The sequence below is a fragment of the Rhea americana genome, unplaced genomic scaffold (assembly GCF_003343005.1).
Source record: "Rhea americana isolate MKP2758 unplaced genomic scaffold, rheAme1 scaffold_30, whole genome shotgun sequence".
Lineage (NCBI taxonomy): Eukaryota > Metazoa > Chordata > Aves > Rheiformes > Rheidae > Rhea > Rhea americana.
Window position 1 is genome coordinate 2,582,431 of NW_028186424.1, and position 19,927 is coordinate 2,602,357.

The 19,927-nt window shown below is 37.1% G+C and overlaps 1 protein-coding gene across 1 annotated transcript in view; it reads left to right on the plus strand.

Annotated features, from left to right (window-relative positions):
- TBC1D14 (TBC1 domain family member 14) overlaps positions 1 to 17,016 on the plus strand; it is a 67,752-nt gene extending 50,736 nt beyond the window's left edge. Inside the window, exons 12-14 of the mRNA XM_085309601.1 lie at positions 1,709 to 1,818; positions 10,670 to 10,928; positions 13,708 to 17,016. Coding sequence (XP_085165727.1) covers positions 1,709 to 1,818; positions 10,670 to 10,928; positions 13,708 to 13,773 — 435 coding nt within the window. The 3' untranslated portion in view covers positions 13,774 to 17,016. The remainder of the gene's footprint in view (positions 1 to 1,708; positions 1,819 to 10,669; positions 10,929 to 13,707) is intronic.
- The last annotated feature ends 2,911 nt before the right edge of the window (positions 17,017 to 19,927 follow it).

The following is a 19,927-nucleotide window of genomic DNA, read 5'->3' on the forward strand; positions in this document are numbered from 1 at the left end:
AGTAGATAATCCAAAAGGTAAAAGCAATAGAAGAGTTGCTGAAATGATAGTAATATATACTGATTTCTCTTGATTTGTTTTGTTGGTCACATTATTAGGCTAGAAAAAATTGTAATTACTACTAAATAAATGCCTTTTTGAATGTTGATCAAAATAAATATCTGAAGCGCTCTTGCATTTTTAATAGAGCTGCCTGCATCACTTTTAACAGATGTGACTGGAGCAGAGTGATATGTAAAATTCCTTCTCTAAAGTAGCTTTGAAAAGCTTTAGTAGAAATTTCTTACTGTGGTATTAGCATCCAAACATTTAGTTTATGTAGAAAATAGTCCTATCTTTTGCATTACCTGCTTCCTTTATCCTCACAGATCTCACATGGTGCTGGATTTCATGTATTCAAAAATATGTATTAAGAAGTTTTCAGTTGTACAGTTCTCTAAAGCGAGTTTCTAGGTTTCTGGATTTGTTTGTTATGAAGCTGTTTCTCAGTAACTGACAGTTCAGAAATTTTATATAACTTTGATTATTTCTATAGCATAAACCCATCTGATTGGCTTCTAAGTCTTCTACTCGTACCGACTACTACTCTTTTATTATTTTTTTTATTTATTTGCTGTTGTTTATGAAGATAGTCTACCACCTGTCACTTCATTTGGACGAAATAGGGAAAAGCCCTCTAAGGACATAGGAAAAAGCAAAGGAGACAAATGTCGTCTGTTAGACTTCAAACAAAACTGATTTTCCTTCCAGCCTGCTCTTCTCCCTTTGTTCTCCTGGAATTTTGGAGAGAAGCATACTGATAAAACTCCTACTTGGAGAAAATCACTACCATTCTTTATTGCTTTAATCAGGGTATTGTAATTAAAAATACTGAGTCATTCAAGGATTTTGCTGAACTTTCCTCCCTTTAGGGAGGTCTGGGAGGAAAAAGCCAAAAAGCCTTTTGTTCTTAACTCTCAAAAAAAAAAAGTCTGCTCTTAGTTGGATAGGATGATTTCTTTTCCTGTCTACCTTCTATTCCGGAATTTGACCTAAACACTCTGATTTTAAAATAACTTGAAGGTCTTCATGCTAAAAACAGTCTGCTTCAGGGGTTAAGGTATCAGATTGGAGTCAGCATCTATTTGTCTCGCATAGTTGATTTGTCCCGATCTTTGGCTTTTCTGCATGCACTTTGTCTCTCTTTGCAATAGAAAAGACTGTTACCTCTTTGTCAGACTTTTTGTGTAATCGAAGCTTCATCATTTGAATGTGATTTATGATCAGTAACTAAGTAACAACTCAGCACTTCTGTTGCTGTGGACTGTAAAATTATTTTCACTTCAAATTTCATTTTATAATCCTTTGAGTCTTGGATTTTATTCAACATAGTATTAGGTTACTGCCACAAACATAAAGCACCATTTTGTTATTATAATTATCTTGAGTAATCAGCAAAGACCTTCTCTCCTACTGATATTTTTTCTTTCCAGAGGAAGCTGCCCAAGACCCAAAACAATTATTCTATTGTTTAATATGAGAAGGATATAATAAAGTGAATCTTAAACACTTGTGTGCATGCAGACGCTGTCCTTTACATAAACATTTAGTTCTGTATTGTATCGTGTAATTCATATGTTCCTATTTTTGAAGAACATTAATCCAACAACAAATAATATTTTAAGCCTATTAATAGAGCTGACTGCTTTTTCTTATTGTATTTTCACAGATGTTGACTTACTTTGCCGCATTTGAGGTATTCTTTGAAGAAAATCTGCCAAAGTTATTTGCTCACTTCAAAAAAAATAACCTAACTCCAGACATCTACCTTATTGATTGGTAAGACTTTCAGAGTGTAATTACCAAGGCATGTACTGGCTTATAGCCCCGTGTTCATGTTCATAACATAAGTTAGAGTGCTATTAGCTGTTTTAGTATTATTCTAAGAAAGTGTTTGTCTTCTGCTCAGTAATTGTGGTTTTTATGTCAATCCAAATAATCCCTACAGCAGTACTTTTGTGATCTGTTTAACATTTACTTAACCTTGCATTTGAAGCTGCTTTTGAAACATAGCTGTATATCAGTTCATTCCATATTTACTACGTATTTAAATTGATCTGAGAAAATCTGTTAGCTTATCTACTGTTACCTTCTAGTGCAGGTGTGTACCATGACATGTATTCAAACAATAATGCTAGACTTGCATTAAATACATATCGTATATCCTTCTGCAGAAGGAGTAGTTAAAACATAGTGTTTCTGTCCACACACAAAAAAAGAAAGCCTCATACTTACAGAAGGGCAAACATCTAGGCTTTTGGCAGAATGAATTAAGATTCTTGGCTAGTGTCTTACTCATATTTGATAAGGTCTCAGTTCCTATTTAGAAGATCTCAGCACAGGCTTTTTAGAAACTATCTTGACACAATTCATTGCAGCAGCAAAAGGGTGTTAAGTGGTTTTGAATAACTGTGGCTGCTCCATGTAGAGGGCAGGTTAATTTTATTTTTTTAACTTACAAAGCTGCCTTCTTTTTCAAATTCTAATGACAGTAGAACCTCTTTCTTTAGAGAGGAGAAAATAGCTAAGGATCTCATTTGCAGCTTTGTCAAATTTCAGTAAGATATAAAGCACTCCAAATCAAATAACTGCATTTATGCCTATCAGGTCTTGATTTGATGGCAGCTAAAATGTCTATCCTCAGCAAGCAAGACTTCAACAGTTCATGTCTATCAGTTTTTAGGGGATCATACAGTGTCTTTTTTTGTAAAAACTGATTTACCTTTAAACTGGAGAAAATGTTTAGTTTTACGTATCTGACTGCCTCCAGTAAAAACTAGAATTTTCAATAGTGACAGCATTTTTTTCTGAAATTCATAAGCTACTATTTTTGAAAACACACTGTTCATGCAGTCCTCTCTGAACCAACCTCTCAATACCTGGTGACTTTTAAGAAGAGTATTTTTAGTTGTTAGCACTGAGGGTGTGCTGATCTGCTACATGGAATTCTGTTTAATAGTCGTTCAGTCTGATCCAGCATCTAGAAATCTGAATGCATGAGTTTGCATAACATCATAGAATGGCTGAAGTTGTAAGGGACCTCTGGAGATTGTCTAGTCTAACTCCCCTGTTCAAATCAGAGTCAACTAGAGTAGGTTGCTCTAGACCATGTCCAGTTTGGTTTTTAACATCTCCAAGGGTGGAGCGTCCACAACGTTTCTGGGCAACCTCTTCCAGTATTTGATCACCCTCACAGTAAAAAATAGTCATTTCTTATGCTTAAATGGAATTTTCTGTGTTTAAGCTTATACCCATTGATCTTGTCCTGTCACTAGATACATGCTTCCTAATGCAGGCCAGGATGCTGTTGGCCTTCTCTGCCACAAGGACATAGTGCTGACTCATGTTTAACTTGTCCATTAGGACCCCCACATCCTTTTCTCCAGAGCTGCTTTCCAGCTGGTTGGCCTCCAACCTGTACCAGTGCGTGGAATTATTACTACTCAGATGCAGGACTTTCCACTTCCCTTTTATTAAGCTTCATGAGATTCCTTTGGCTCATTTCTCCAGCCTGTCAAGGTCCCTCTGAATCACCTAGCTGTTTGGTGCATCAGCCACTCCTCCTGGTTTTGTGTCATCTGCAGACTTGCTGAGGCTGCGTTCTATCCCATCATCCAGACCTTTAAGGAGGATGTTAACGCAGCACTGGTCCTAGTAGGGACTCCGCTAGTGCCTGGCCTCCAGCACAACTCTGTGCCACTGATGACAAGGTGTGCCTTTGAGCTCACCAGTTCAGCCAGTTTTCAATCCATTTCATTTATCTAATCCTTACTTCATCAGTTTGTCTGTGAGAATGTTATGGGAGGTGGTGTTAAAAGCCTCATTAAAACTGAGGTAAACAGTATCTACTGCTCTCTGTTCATTCACCAAACCAGTCATCTCATTGTAGAAGGCTGTCAGGTTGGTCAGGAAAGATTTCTCCTTCATAAATCCGTAACTACTCCCAATCACCTTGTCCTTCATTTGTCTGAAAATAGTTTCCAGGAGGATTTGCTCCATCGACTTCCCAGGGAAGAGAGTGAGTCTGTAGTTCGCCAGATCTTTCCTAAACCTGGCCCTTCATGCTAAACGGTATTTCTCTATTCCTTCTAGGTCATCTGGTCCTACTTTTACCTCTTGTGTGCTGCTTTTCTSTATTTGAGTTCTGTCAGAAGCTGCTTGTTTATTCATGCAGGCTTCTTGCAAGCTTTGCTTAATGACTTTGATTGTCTTCTGTTCAAGACACCCTGTGAAAATGTAACACAGATTTTGACTTCGCTTTTACACTGTGGATTAAATTTTATTGTGATATGAGTAGAGATATGAGGGGAAGTGTGATGGATAGACTCATTACTCCCAACATTCATAAAAAAAAAAAAAAAAAAAAAAAAGACTGAATGCTGAGAAAATTGAGATAAACTAGATCTCTATAATGCACAGACCAAGAATATGCTGGAAAAATACTGGAATGGGATAGGAGTGAAGGAAGAGGGTGAGAGGCTGGTGTATCTAGTGATAAGAGSAAAGATGTTGAAGTTGTATTAAGCCTCAGTGTTGCTAATAGCCTCTGTATGAAGCAAACACTTGAATTAAAGGGATATCAGAATAAGAAGACTGTAAATGTGCGGGAGAATAACCGATGAGACAACATTAAAATCACTAGGTCGTTTTCTGCCTTAATGGATTACTAGCTATTGCAAATAAAGTGATTTTAATGTAGGATAGACTGAAAACGTGTGACTCCATGGTGGAGGAGGAGTTGATATCACTCTAAGTTTGAGCTTTGCATTTTAAACGAGATCGTGAAGAGAACAGCAGAAATTGGAGGTTTAGAAAAACAAAGTCTTGCGGAAATAATGAAGACTTGCATTTCCTCTCAGGATTTTTGCTTTGATAGACTAGTCTTTGTTACTTGAATGAAATTTTATTCGATCAGTTGTTCTTTCTGACCACATTTGTAGCTAGAAGAAGAAATAGACTTATTTAGGAGCAAAGAACTGAAATGCTAAAGTCTGAGTTGTGGGACACAATGGACCTCCATCTCTTTTGTTGCTTCTTCGGGTGTTGTTAAGAATACTTGAAAAACTTCTGTCAGAAGTGATTGTGGATGGTGATTTTCAAGCTTTTTGAATCAATGGACCAGCAACCCTCAGCATTTCTTGCTAACTACTTGCATTAAAAGAGTGTATTTTAGTCCCAAGGACTACTGCCTGTTTTCCCTCCTACCCCCATAGTATCACAACACTAAGATGATTTTGCTCAGAAATGTAGACTAGCTGAGGTAGGTCTCCAGCTCCTATCCAGTCCTTATTATTAAGGACTTTTTATACTGCTTATTAAAGCAATATTAAACTTTTTTATGCTTGTCTGTGCTAGACAGCTTGTCCCATTCTGTCTTTAATTTTGCTAGATAGTGGGGTTGGTATTTAGCTGCATGATATTTAGGTTCAATATCTAGATATAGATACTTTTTCCTTTCAARTCCTTTAATCCCATAGAAGACAAATTTAGAATGGCTTTCTTGTGGCCACGAGTACCTGAAAAAGAATTGAAGTTTATATGCCTGCTTTGCTATGTTACAATTAGTAGGAAACTGGAGAAAAAACAATGTAGAAAAGATGCAAAGAAAAAGTCAGGTGGATMTGTGTTCTTAGAAATGACTAACTGTTAAGGCAAAGCAGTTCTGAAAATTTTGTTTGAGGTAGCCTGTGGTTCATGATGGCAGCCATTTAAGTTTGAGACTGAGTTTACTGTAGTAAAAGTATCACTCCATGAAAAACAGCCATTCTGGAAAGATGCAAATGAGATTTCCTTATTTTTAAAGTTAGTGAAGAAGACTGCGCAGTATTGCATGTACAACTTTGCACCCAGTGAATTCTGACTAGACAAGCCTTTTTTTGCTTGTAGGTAAAAATCTCTGTGAAGCAGCCTTGCTCTAACATCACTTTTTTTTTAAAATGCTTATTTGTTCTGAGCTCCAAAGGGACGCCTGCTGCTATTCTGGTGGCTGGCATGGTTACTGTGCAAGCATGTATGCAGTAAATCTCAGTTGGTGCCAGCTCTGGAAGGGTTCCAGTAGCCAGTGTTRCACAGACCAGTTGCTGGGAAACCTTCCTGCTCCTGCTGCAATTACAGTTGAATTAACTAGTTTCTCCTCTGTGCTGCTCTGTGCAACTTCAGTGCCACAGGGAATAGTGATAAAATTGTTGTGCTGAATTCATTTGCTGAAGAGATACGTTCCAGGAAAAAGGAAGGCCGGGCGTATAGAGGGATCCAGCTATGGAAATGGTGCAACACTGCTTGCACTCTCTGTGTTTGGTAGAAGTTTTAGGAGCTCTCCTGTCAGCCAGTTTCCATTACTTTGTTCTGTGATAGGAAGACTTAAAGGATTTAAGAATTTAATTAAAAGGTACAGTGTAATGATTTTCAGTGGATACCTGCCAGGAATAAGGCATCTCTTTTTGTAAAGCGTGTATTTGCTTCAAGCCAGAATTCTGAGTGCTAAATCTCATAGTAAAAATTCAAAAGTTAGACAGGTTTTTACTTCTCGGGGGAGTATAAAGTGAATCAAACAGGAGAGGGCTGTAAAATGCAATGTGCAGTCAGGTTCACAAAGAACAGAGGGGAAATACTGTGTCTGAATAGCCCGTTCTTGGCCATCTCAAGTAGAATCCTGTGAAGAAGCAAACTTGRCTCTGTCAGCTGATTTACCACAAGCTCTTTTGGTTGGATTTGGGAAGGACACGTGGCCTGCTGCTGCTACACAAATCTCTTTATCTCCCTACTCAAAAATGGTTTTGGCAGTAATGATAGCCAAAGGCTTTGTTTGTGCTGATTGGTTTATCAGTGGTTCTTTAATATTGCATTGACTGCGATTATGCTCTGTAAACACGGACTTTCTGTTGACACAACGTGCTTTTTACGATAAAACTCCAAGCCACTTCGTTTATGTGGATGTTTGTAGTGGGCGCCTCTTTGGAAGTGTTTATAATCTTGCTATGTGTTACAGTAAGAAAAACTTAGTCCATGACATTGTAGTAATACTATACCCCCCTTAGACTCCTTCCCTTCCCCCACTGACGCTTAAAATGATAGTTTAAATGCATGTCTCCCTCTCAAAGGAAAAATTAAGTAGAAACATAGACTGTAAATCTATCCAGAGGATTTTGGTGACATTCTCCTTTTTGTAAATCAGAGTTGATACTGCACTTTCTTGACAAAATTAGGGTCTTCAGCCCAATTTACACTGTGCTGATGAATAATTACTCCCGTAGTTATGATGGAATCAATTGAAACACTGTGTTATTGTATAGTAGTACTACTAGGTGAGAACGGGGCTTGTTGGGTACTTATGATTTGATGAAAGTTTTTGATTAAAAGAAAGTACAGCATTTGTTATTAGTAGATTTTTAGAATGCAGTCAGAGTTTTACTAAATGATTAAAAAGTTGCTCTGTTGCAGTCAGTACTGTATAGTACATAATTAAGTTTTTCTTTCCCCTCCACCAGTTGTAGTGAGTTGGCTAAAACTATGAAAAGAAAACGGTTACCAAAATGCTCATTCCAGTACCACTAAAGTTGCTAATGAGAAAAGAGATGTCACTATACACTAAAGTAATGCACGAACACTTAAAGATGCAATCTTTTTCCCAAAGCAGATGTAATTGATACAAAATATAAGYGAGAACTAGTACCAGGATGAAGGAGAGGCGATCTGGGAAATAAGATTCTAAGCTGAACTAGTTCAGCAGCTCACACAACTGAACTCAGCTGTAGAAATATTTCTGTGCTGTTGAAGACATGGCAAAAGAATGTGTAGTGCAAGAATATTTGAGATCAGATCTGCATCAGAGTTGGTGTGTATGAGCTGCTGGTCCACAATCTGGCATAACTRTTTTCAGCTCTGCTGCTAATGATGTCTTATGAAGATGCTTTGATTTAAAAATAAACAAACAAACCTCAAAAAGCCRCCAGAGTGCAGGTGATTATCATGGTAGGAGTGCTGTCTTGGTAAGATTCTGGTCRTACACTTTTCCTATTAGTGCTGAACCAGCCAGGACTTCATGCCTCTAGCTCAAAGCGTGCTTTCCTCGTAAGCAGGCCGGGGAAGAGCAGGAGCATCTGATACTTGTTTCCTTATCTGAACAGATGTCAGCCAGTAACCTGCATTTATGCTACTTCAATACTGGACATCTCTGTACTAGTTAACTTTTGTCCGTACCTGGGASTCTTAATGAGCTGCAAGAGAACTGCAGCTCACTCCTGCAGGAAAGTTAAAGCAGACTATGTGCAAGTAGTGTGCTAGGAGTGCAGCTGTTTTATTACTTGTAATAGTCGTCAGCTGGGGTTCTGTATAGTAGCTCAGATGTGTAATAAAAATATCTTTCAGCAGAAAATACTTTAAAGGAGCATGTGCTGCATCTCTTCTTACCACCAATGATTCTTACTGTTTYATTCCTTATTCTGGGGGACACAATCTCCATTCCTAGGGCTTGATGCATTTAATTCCACACTAGTATTAATGGAAATTAATTGCCTTGCAAATTCCTTGCAAATTACACTTCCTTGGAAATTATAAAAAGATCAATTTAAAGTGACAGGGTTTTTGATGTGAATAAATCTCTTCCTACAAAGAAGAGTAGAACTCTAATAAATTGCACTTCCTTGGAAATTATAAAAAGATCAATTGAAGTGACAGGGCTTTTGATATGAATAAATCTTTTCCTACAAAGGAGAGTAGAACTCTAATAAATAATGTCAATGTTTCTTCTGACAGTTTATTTTCTGTATAGTTGCAGGTTTAATACACATGGGTTATTCAGGTTAGGTCTGAATCATCCCCCCAAAAAAGTTTTTGTAAATAAAAGCAGTTTTTTTTTTTTTAAAAAAAAATGTTACTCGTCTTCAACCAGGATTAGTCTCATGAGTAAAACACCCTGTTACCTGGTGACTAGGAAAGGACTTGGTTGAATTGCTTCCTATTACATTGTTCTGTTGAAATAGAAAACCTGTTATTGCTTCCTGTGTGCGTGTATGTAGTCAACAAGTCTTAATTCTGCTGTGTTAGTGTTCTATAGCAAAGCATTTTTGTATGGAATGTGACTATACAAAAAAGTTGAAAGTGTAAATATTAAAAAAGTAAAATAACAGAAGTTCCTAAACCTGTGATTTTTTTGTCATCTGATTTTGTGTAAATAGTTTAATCTCACATTGTGACTTGTAAAATGAGGATAATATTTTTCTCGTATTTTAAGGTATGTTGATTTACCAAAAAGCCTGATGCATGATGACACATCATTCAAATAATCTTATATAGTAAACAGCAGATACTGCATAAAACCTTTGGTTAATAGAACTTGGTGTGAAAATACAGGTGTAGAATATGGAGTGGGGAATATGTATGTGCATATACAAAAATATTCTGATGTTTCATTGTAATTTTTTTGTGTTAAGCCCAGTTTCCTAAATCAGGAATTCTTCAGGGGRAAGAGACGGCAAGGGAAGAAAAGTCTTAAACACAAGAGAACAACTGTTACGTTCAGYGTACTTTAAAACACATTTACGTGTTAAAGATGTGAGAAAATTTTATTTATGATAGAGGTTTTGCTGACCTCTGCTGGAGCAAGAATTATTTGCAGGTTTTCATAGGGCCAGAAAATGTTTCTCTATACGTTGTAGCTGTGGGAATGTCGTATCTTTAACTTCTAAGCRGAAAATTCACTCTAACTCATTTTCCTACAATACTATGACACGATTTCAGTAATTTTTATTCCTCTCTTCGCTTGTTGCTGTGATGTTGTTAGTGACARTGAAAACAGATCTACCCTCTAGCAAAATGAATACAGGAGGGAGTGGGGAAGATTTTCTTCCTTGCTGTAAGGCTGCCAAGAGCACACTTCTCCCTTCATCATAGCGCTGACAATTATGGGAACTCAGGCTTAGTAACAGGGAGGAGGTTCTTGTTTATGTTGTTACCTTTACTCTTTAGGCATCCCGTCCATTCAAGCATGCTGAGCCACAGCTCACTGTTATTCACTCCCTCCCTCTGGATGTCTTGCCCATCTCCCTCAACTCACTGGAATCTAAACTGATCTTTTCTCCAAAACTCATGCTCTTATTATTTTGCTGGTTAATCCAACATGGGACCCAAAGTTAATTTCAGATTCTACTTCACCTGATTCACAAAACTTCTTTGCAGCGTGTCTTAAGATTCAGCTTCTTATGTTCACACAGCTAAAACTGAACAAACCCTTATCTCCTGAAATGATGATAAAATATTTCAATTATACCTGTACCCAGTCTGTATCCATTGTAAAACTTAATATATAGTTGCTTCCAGTGTGATCTGAGAGGCTTGAGTTTACAGACAAACGGATGAAAAAAGTTGTACCAGTTTAATACAGTTTTGTTTCACGTATTGTTTTGCAGCATCTAATAGAAGTATTTTCTATATACGTATACATATGTATTTATGTATATTATATATGATACATATAAATGTATATGTATTTGTATGTATATTATATGTAAAAAAGGACTATTCAGTTATAAAACTTTGACAAGCCTTGAACTTGCTAGGGAGCAGTTTCTGTATTGTGGTTATTAAACAAATTTACTTATGCAATAACTCTGAAGTTTTTACTGTTTTTCAGGATATTCACATTGTACAGCAAATCTTTGCCACTAGACTTGGCATGTCGTGTCTGGGATGTGTTCTGCCGTGATGGAGAAGAGTTCTTATTCCGTACAGCTTTGGGAATATTAAAACTTTTTGAAGATATTTTGACCAAAATGGACTTCATTCATATAGCCCAGTTTCTAACAAAGCTACCAGAAGATTTGCCTTCAGAAGAATTCTTCACATCTATTGCTGCCATTCAGATGCAAAGTAGAAACAAAAAATGGGCTCAGGTAAAAAGGGTGTGGGAAATATTTGACAAAGTGATTATTGTAGTGTACTCAAGAAAATGGAGTTTAGCAACACCTGGAAGAATATTTTAGCAGAGCTAGAGTTTGATTTTGCTGTTGGGTGGGACTGTGTAGCTTGCTCCATGCTTTTAGTACACATTCAAGAGGATTGCCTGAGTTTTTCTCTCTGGAAAGGGAGAGCTCAGCCACTATTCTAAATGGAAATGTTGGAATGAGCTGATGAAATATCATACAGTTTTTTAATTTATTAATTACAAAGATTGCTGGTARCGGTAAAACTTGATATTTAAAAGCAGAAACGGTGACAATTTGTCAAGGCAGATCACCAGATACAAAGTCATTATCTTAATATTCTTGGGGACATAGTTTGCCTAACTAAAGAAAAAATGCTGCTGAACTGTGGTGCAAAGAGATCTCGAGCTGAAGCAGCTTGCTGTAGGGTTAGTACTGCCTGAGATCTCACATACCTTGCCGATTTCTGCACCAACTGTCTTTTGTCATTGTAGTTGCATTATTGAAGGAGTTCCCATCAGGAGAGCCTTTTCTTACCCTTCAACCTGCTGTTTTTTTTCCCAAGCCAGAACTAGTTAAGGGCTAAGGATTTACTTGCCAGCTGTATGCACTAGTATTTCTCAGTTGCTGAGACACCGCTACTGAACCAGCTTAGAAACAACGAGAAGACAAAGAGCATATGAGAATTTTTCTTTTCTAAGATGCTGATTGTATTGGCCTCGTTCTTTTCAGTCTTTAAAGTTCACCAGGATGAACTTTGACTGAGGAGTCTGAACTTTGTCTTCCAGGATGGACAGGCTTTAGGCAGTGTGCGACATGATTGCTCAGGTGGACTCATAGCAGTAGGGTGGGGGAAGTAGTATCTGGCAGTGCTGGGGCCTGTGGCAGAAGGCACCCACACATACGAGAAGCATAGCTGCAGCTGGTGTGCTTCCTAGCCATGTAAGTAGTTCTGACAGTGACTGTTGCTCTAGAATTCAGATGTTGTGTTGTAGTATCTGCCTGTTCTCTGTAGGGAAATACCTCTTTGTGTTACCAAAATCAAGGTCAAGCTTGATGGGTGTACCGCTTTTAAGGTAAACTCTGAGGTGGACTGACTGCCCAGAGGCACTAGTTCCCAGAGAAATAAAATGCTCTTGAGTGTAGAAGAGTGGGCTTTGTGTTCCCATCTCTGGCATCATCTTGTTCAGTTGCAGTGACTGTACCCCATAAACAAGCAGCCATATTTTGGGATGATGCTGTCTAGAGATAATGTATGCAGGACCTTATTTAAAATGGTTTGGACTGCTTGTGAATTGAAATACAGTTCCCAAAATCCTGATTCCCTCTTCAGACAGGCTGATGTATACTTTCCTTCTCACTGCATTTTCCCTTGATCACTCTGATAATTTGATAGGGAAGACTGAGAGGAGTCCTGGTAAATTATGGCCACAGTGCTTCTAGTAGCAAGGGCTTCAGTGATCAACAGGAAGTCTGCAGACTCTGGTCTTCTGTTGAAGTTATCAACAAAGAACTCCATGGTCTTGTACCAACACAATCTTAGGTTGAGATGTGAATGGCTGTTGTCATATCCACTGCTTCCTCTTCACATTCATTGAGAAATACAGGTGGTAAAACAGATAACACTCTTGGCTTAGCATTTCTATGATCTGTATGCTTCAAATCTTAGCTCCAACAAGTTTTCTAGATAACTCAGGAATTTGAGCTTTCTCTTAGCTTGCTTAAGGTCTATATCTTATGCTTTCCTAGGTGGATATTTCGATGACATTCGAAAGCTCTTGAAAATGCTTTTTTTTCCATTCAAGAACATTGTCACTACAGCACTTAAAATGTTCATGAACTCGTTTGATTGAGTAGCCATTGATTTACTCTGAGCCTTTTTGAAGAGTGTCAGGGTGAAAAATCTCTTGAATTCTAGAAATTGTTGAATGGCCAGCGGCTGCAGCTCTGTTCATACCTTCATTGAACTCTTGTTGCAGCAGCTGTGGGTGTTTTTGCAGTAGGATAGGCAGTAGCTGCATGATTGCTCTATGAATGATTTAGGCCCACCTCCTGTTCATTCTGATAGTGCAGAAGTTTGAAGTTGCCCATAATGTAGATGTAAACTAGACTGTTGATCAGAGAAAGGAAAGAAGGTTGCTTACCTGTAACTGCAGTTCTCTGAGATGAAATGTCTGTAAATACATTCAATTCCAGGCTGATTCTTGGCGATGCTGCTGTACCTTTTCAGTGGAAGAGTAACCAGATAGCCGGGAACGCGTTCCACTTAACATAAGAAACTGAGTGTCAGCGTGCGCTCTAATAGGTCATGAGGGCTAAGGAAAYGAAGTTATGCATCTGATAATAGGGAACACAGATTTCAAATCTGAATGTAAACAAATCTTTTTGATTACGTAAAGCTTACATAAAGAGATCTGAAACAAAATGATGTGATCCGGACAAGCACCAATCAGTGCTACGGTAATTCTGTCCTGAACTCTTGGATAGCGTTATACTGTTTAGGCTGCTCGGTTGCTCTGTGTTTGGACAGTTTGTTTACCCTGATAATTATCAAACTTCTCTTCAGGCAGCTTCTTTTAATAGTGATAGACTTCCCGGTAGGAAATTAAGGCGACTTTCTAAATTTATTTATTTTTAATAGTTAAAATGGTATTGTTTATAGGCAATTAAATACATTCTTCAAACAGTGATTTTTTGAGTCACTTTTTAAATCTTTTTTTTTTTCTCTCTCACTGCCTGAAACGTATAGGTATTGGCTGCTCTGCAGAAAGATAACCGGGAAATGGAAAAAGGAAGTCCTTCGCTCAAACGTTAAAGCTATGGTTGCATCAAGTGAATCACTGGAAAAAGATCTGAAATGGGAAAAGTATTGAGTATAATTTGACATACATGAGCCTGCAAATCAAAGTGTTATTTCAGAGTTTTGTTTAGCAGTAGGTTAGCCTTAAAAGGGAGAGAGGGAGGAAAAAGGAAACCTAGGCTTAGCCTTAAACTTCTAGTAGAATGAGCATTTGCAGTGGACAGCATCCTGTTCTGTACTTCTGATGAGTACAGTGAAACAAAACAATACTATTTTTTTAGTTTTCTATCATATTTTAAAATACTGGGCATTCAGCAATGTTGATTGCTTTGAAAGCTATTTCCCAGTTTAATTTTTAGGCAGCATATGTTTCCCATACACATAGCAGTAGCTGGATCTGGATTTTAAATAACTGGTGCTGGAGTTTATAGTTAAATGATGTTAAGGACCATTTATTTAGAAAAGCTTCTTGTGTACTTTGTTTCTTATAGGCTGTAGGTCCCATTTACCAAAGAAAACAAATGCACACAGTACTACATTCCATTCTTTAACAAAATAAAAAATAGAAAATAAGCTTGGAAGAGAAGTCACACTAGCATTGCAAAGCTTTTTTTTTTTTTTCTCCAAGCTGCATCTGTGTTTTCAATCTGGATGCATATGAAAAATGTTCCATTAATCCAGTTAGATTCAAACATGCCAGGAGGGTTTCTAGTATTAAGCTGCCACTATTTCCCAATTATACTCTTGCTTTCCTCTATGTAAAAATAGGTCATATACTACTAAACATATACTTCCATCTATCTCTCTTCTGGGGCAGTGCCGTTTCAGGGTGCCTTGGCCTACCAGCTACTTATATGCCACCTCTCAATTACGCTAATAAATTTTTTTTGTGGGCTGAACAAACATCTGAAAATGATCGAACACAACTTTTATAGTAGCTTTTAACCCAGCTGTGGTCTGGCAAAACTGAGGAGGCTGGTATGTGGGAGAACTTTCATGACCAGCTTTGCTGCTGTTGCCACAGTAGAAGTGGGTATGTGGAGCTGAACTCTGCGGTGACAAGTGAGAGAAGTTTATCAAGGAATGTGCCAGACAAATTCTAGCAGGATAAGTAAAAGCTGTCATTTCCTAGGTCCTTTTTAGGATTGTTTTACCCAGCTGATAATACGTGTGAGCATGTTACAGAGACGGCAAACTGCAGTTGCATATTTGTTACACAGCTTAAATTCTCTCTGCATTCAGCTGAATGTCTGAGTATAAATCATGAGTGCCTGTGATTTACAAGAATGTTTATCACATAATGTATAGCGTAAAATCTATTTTATAAATAATGACTGTCACTGAAAAGGGAAACTAACTGAAGCAATATGTGTATTTAGCTGTAAACAGGAATTACTAAATCTTCTTGCTCTACAATCTTAGATTTCCCATTGCCCTTCAGTCTGTTTTATGGTGTTTTTAGTATTGTCTGAAATGTAAATGTACAAAAGTTGAATAACTTAAAATGGGAATAATAGTTGCAAATTGCTCAACTCCAAATACAAAACAAAAAAATATAAAAACTGTGGGACATATGCAAAATACTGTCGTTTAGTACAAGAACATAATATCTGCAAATGATACTTGGACTGTAATATCAAAAAGACTGAAATGCAAAAATTCCTTCAAGTGTTGGAGGATACCTAATCACTTTGAAAGATCTGTAATGCAAATGCAGCTTGCAAGTCTGTTACCTCATTGGCCTCTTTTAATGTCTACTTTGTGTACTGAGTGTAATGTTTTTTTTTTTTTTTTTGTGTTAGCTATCTTAATTTCTCCAGAAGACTTTTTTAGGCCTCACTTACTGAAAAGAGACTTCAAAATGTTGCTATGAATACATCTTAATTCTAGAATTTGCATAGCTGTCGTTCTTCAATGACTAGTACTTGTATGCTACATGCTTTGAAGTTCAATAGAAAGCTGGAAGGTCAGTAGATGTTTTGGTTTTTTAGTTTATTTTTAATACTACATTTTCTATTACTACAGCAAACATGCCTTTTTGTGAAGCGTGAGAGGCCTAACATCTGAAACATTTGCACTATACTTTTAAATGGTTTGTTAAGCATAGAGACAGCTTTTTCCTCAGTGTACATTTGTTAGGTGGTACTGAAACTAGCTTCGTAGTTTAAGTCTTCATTGCAGCTAGATGTGTGTTTCCTTTTAAACCAAGTCTCCAACAAGTGTGGCTCACTTGTCTTGCTAAAATGCATTCTTTAGCCACTATGTATTTTTGCAGCTGTCTCCAGCCAGTTCTCCTTTTTCTCTACTCAACAAAATGCTGAATGTAACACTGAAAATGGGCTTAATTGTGGAAAAAGGCCTGCTGCAGCACTTGTGCACTGTTGTTACTTGCAAATTTGATTATTTTTGTTCCGTGATTTGATCTTTCTGTTCCTAGAAGATGTATATATTTTCTAAATGATTTCTTTGTGTATATAAGATATGTTCTTTAATGAAGAAAAGCAATGCAATAAGGAGCTTTGCACATTTTTTTTTTCAAATGCATTTTGTTTGAAAACAAATTCACCTGCCTAAAGGTGCAATTGTTTCGACTTCAGTAACTTGATTTGAAGATAAGCTGGAATTTTGATAAGAACAGAGATGTGTAGTAATGGCATAGAATTACTTGCCACTAAGCTTTTTAAGTTTCTCACAGCGTACCAAATCTATTAATTAGCTATTAAAAGTTTCTGTGACAAATTCAGGGATTGCATAAAAGATTTTGACAATTTTATTGTTCAGGTGCTTGAGAGTATCTGTAACATGATGCATGAGATTTTCCCTCATTTAGCAAGTGTCTCCATCAAGCAAATTTTCCTTATGGATTTAAAGAAAAATAAAAATGCTGCAATACATCAGAAATCTGCAACTATTACTGCACATGCAGCAGATCAGAGAAACCAGAAAACTTCAACCAGGTTTGGAATTCTGTGCAACTTGCACTTTATAATAAAGCTGTTCTGCAACTTCAGTCAGTAATCAATCATTAAAATGTCATTTAGTAAAGAATTTCATTTTAAAAGGTACTTTATAACAGCTTATTTTTGAATGTTTTAAAAACTAGAATGACGTGTAGAGAACTGTTGTACATCCCCTGTACATCATGTTTAAATTGTTTTTATGTAGTTATTGATTTGTTTTGTTTAGATATGTGTATCAAACTGGAACTTTTTTCAACTGTAAATATATGGTTTTATTAAATAAAGTCATGTAAAGTTATCTTAATTGTCTGTTATCAGTGTAATTCAAAAATTAAAACTTTAAGTAAATCTGTGTGTTTATCACAGGCTTCTTAATTTTTTTTCTGCCCAAAGTCCTGGGCTTTCAAGGCATTGATACGTTGTAAATGAGAGGATTTTCTTTTGGTGACACTTCCCAGTAAAACATATTTTGTCATGTATAAAGGTGATACTTAGAAAATTTGCCTGTTATTGAGCCCATGGTCTAATCCATTTCATGTGCCTTTCTCTGGACTAGGTTTGAATCTTAGTGATAAGATTATGAAAATATAATTCAAATATAATAATAGACACTACTGTGTATTGAGTAGTTGTGACACGCTCATAACTTTGGAATAGCAGAATACCTTTTGTTTCCAGGAAGAAATCTTTGTTTATAGTAGGTCTCATAATTACAAGGTATTGTTGTGCTCACTCTCTAAGGCAATATTAATTCTTATGTAGGTGTACAACTTCAGAGATTAAATGGATAAGCTTCCTCCCTTTTAATTAGCTGAAGAGGGGTTAAAATATCAAATAGAAATGGAAACTAGATACACTGCTGCTGTCTCCTTGTCCCCAGCTTTTAACAGAACTGCGTGGGGAAAGCAGTCGAAGGCATGTCTGATACTGTTCTAGTTCCTCCAATAAACACTATCTCACTTCCTTGTACTGAAGTGTCTGTTTGATTTGCTTGGTTAGAACATAAAATCAGAATTGCTTTATATAAGGCTATACCAACTTCATTGATATTTATATTGCATATATTACAGAAGTTGCATAAATTGTCTAAAACTAGGTTTACTTTTCTGTATCTATTGTCTCTGTACTAATTCCAGTCTGCTTGAAGACAAGTGAGGTATTTTCCTGCAGTGCTAGTGGATGAGGTTGGTAAATAGAAGGACATTTATCCTTACTTCCTGATGAAATGTCTTCCTATGTTTATAGGTAGAAAATGGAGAAATCTGTGATCCTTCCATCTATGGRAAGTTTTTGAGGGCCAGAATAACAACAGGTTGTCTCAGCAGCTCGCTTCTGGGAAAAGTAGTCTGGAAGCAGTGTATTGAGTAAACAAATTCCTCCATAGTATTTGTTTCAGTAGAAATATTTGGGTCAGGGACAGGGAAACAGAAATCGGCAACTGGAAGTCTTACCTTTTCCAGATGTCAAAAATGCAGCACTGAAAAGCATCTAAGATTTACTTTGCCTGCTTCTCACTCCCTTTACCCTTTAGCATTTGTTGCTTAATAATGTTTAAGAAGTTGAGGCAAGATTTCTGTACCTTAGGCCAAAAGCAGCAGGAAATGTAAAGAAAATATCCCTGGCAGGAATTTGTAGTAGAAGTCAAAGTAGATAAATAGATGAGAGTAAATGATTATATATATATATATATATATATATATATATATATAAAGGGAGATGACTGCTAGTCATCCTTAATTATTATCAAAGCAGCAGAATGGCAAGAGACTGCTCAACTTGCACACTAGCTGCTCTTAGGAGAAAAGCTCACATTTGATAACTAGGCTTAAAGAGAAAGATACTGCTTTATAATGTTCTCAGGTAAAACAGTTTGCAGTTGTACTTCTGGCAGAGAAAACCAAAAGATTTAAATTTCTGCTCTTGCCAGTGGGACCTGGGCTGCTTTCCTGCAAAATTTGTAACACTTAAGTATGGGTCCTCAGTATTTAACTACCAAAAATGAGGCTAAAAACTCACAGTCTGTCTAAAGAAAGTAGTGGTATATTTTTGTTAGAAAATCACAGAAACCAACAATTAACTAGGTAGGATTTATTCAATAATTTAGCATGTCAGCTAGTGGCAGCCTGTAAGAAGCCTAGTAAGACTGAATTTCCCTCGGTAATGAGAACATACTTAAATCAGAGTGCCAACAGCTGCTGGCTTTCCTAAGGTACCACGAGCTGCAGGGCGCAGAGCAGCCCTGCGGTCGTTGTCTGCCACGAGCCACGGGGGATCTGGTGGTCGAGGAACAGTTACRCTGTTTTGAAAGGGGAGCTGTGCCCTGGAACTGAAGTTGCGTGAGCGGCAGTCAGCAACGCGTTTGCTTTTGCTGCCTCTTCAGCCTTGCTTCTGGAGTTGCGATACGCTGCGGTTGGGGAGTGCTGAAAGAGCTTACGCCRCTTTGTACGTCTTCACGCATGGGAACGAGGAGGACAGGGCCGGCCACTCCCTAAAGCTGCAGAATTTGAGAGACAAACCTAGTTTTGAGTGATAAAAATGTATGTCTATATGTATGTATTTGGCCTAAAGAATAGCAATTCTGAAGGTAACAACTTCGTGTACCAACAGTSTTTTCAGCCAGTTATTTTTAACAAATGGGTATGTAACTTAGTGCTTTAGTTTATTAGCTCTATGCAAATCATGTTAAGTTTTAATAATAAACTTATCTCCAGTTCTAAGCCACATCCACAAAATCTAAACCTTACAGTGTGCCTAGAAGGCAAATATGTTTATTTTACAGAGTTGATACTGAATTCTTAAAGCCAGATAGAGGTTGCCAGAATGAAGATTTGAACTAGAGTATGATTGGTAAATGTTCTGCTTAGACAATATTTCCAGGAGTTTAGAGGACTGAATGCTAAAAATGTATTGTTAGAAATGTAAGCTTTTGAATGTGTGGGTGTTTTTTTTTTTAATGACTTTAGCGAGGTAAAAGTATATGGGGTTTTATTCAAAATGAGTAACTCCACTGCAATCTCTGCTGCATGCATAATGTTAACACAGAATTTAGGAAAGGCTTTCTGGGAGTACATGTAACATCTTCCCCGGGACTGTTCTTTATTTATTTTTTTTTTTAAAAAAAAAAAAAAAGAAAAACTCCCTGGTTTCTCTCTTTCATGCTTTGTTTTCCTCAGTCAGCCTCAGCAAGGTAAAAAGGACTTTGCTTCCTT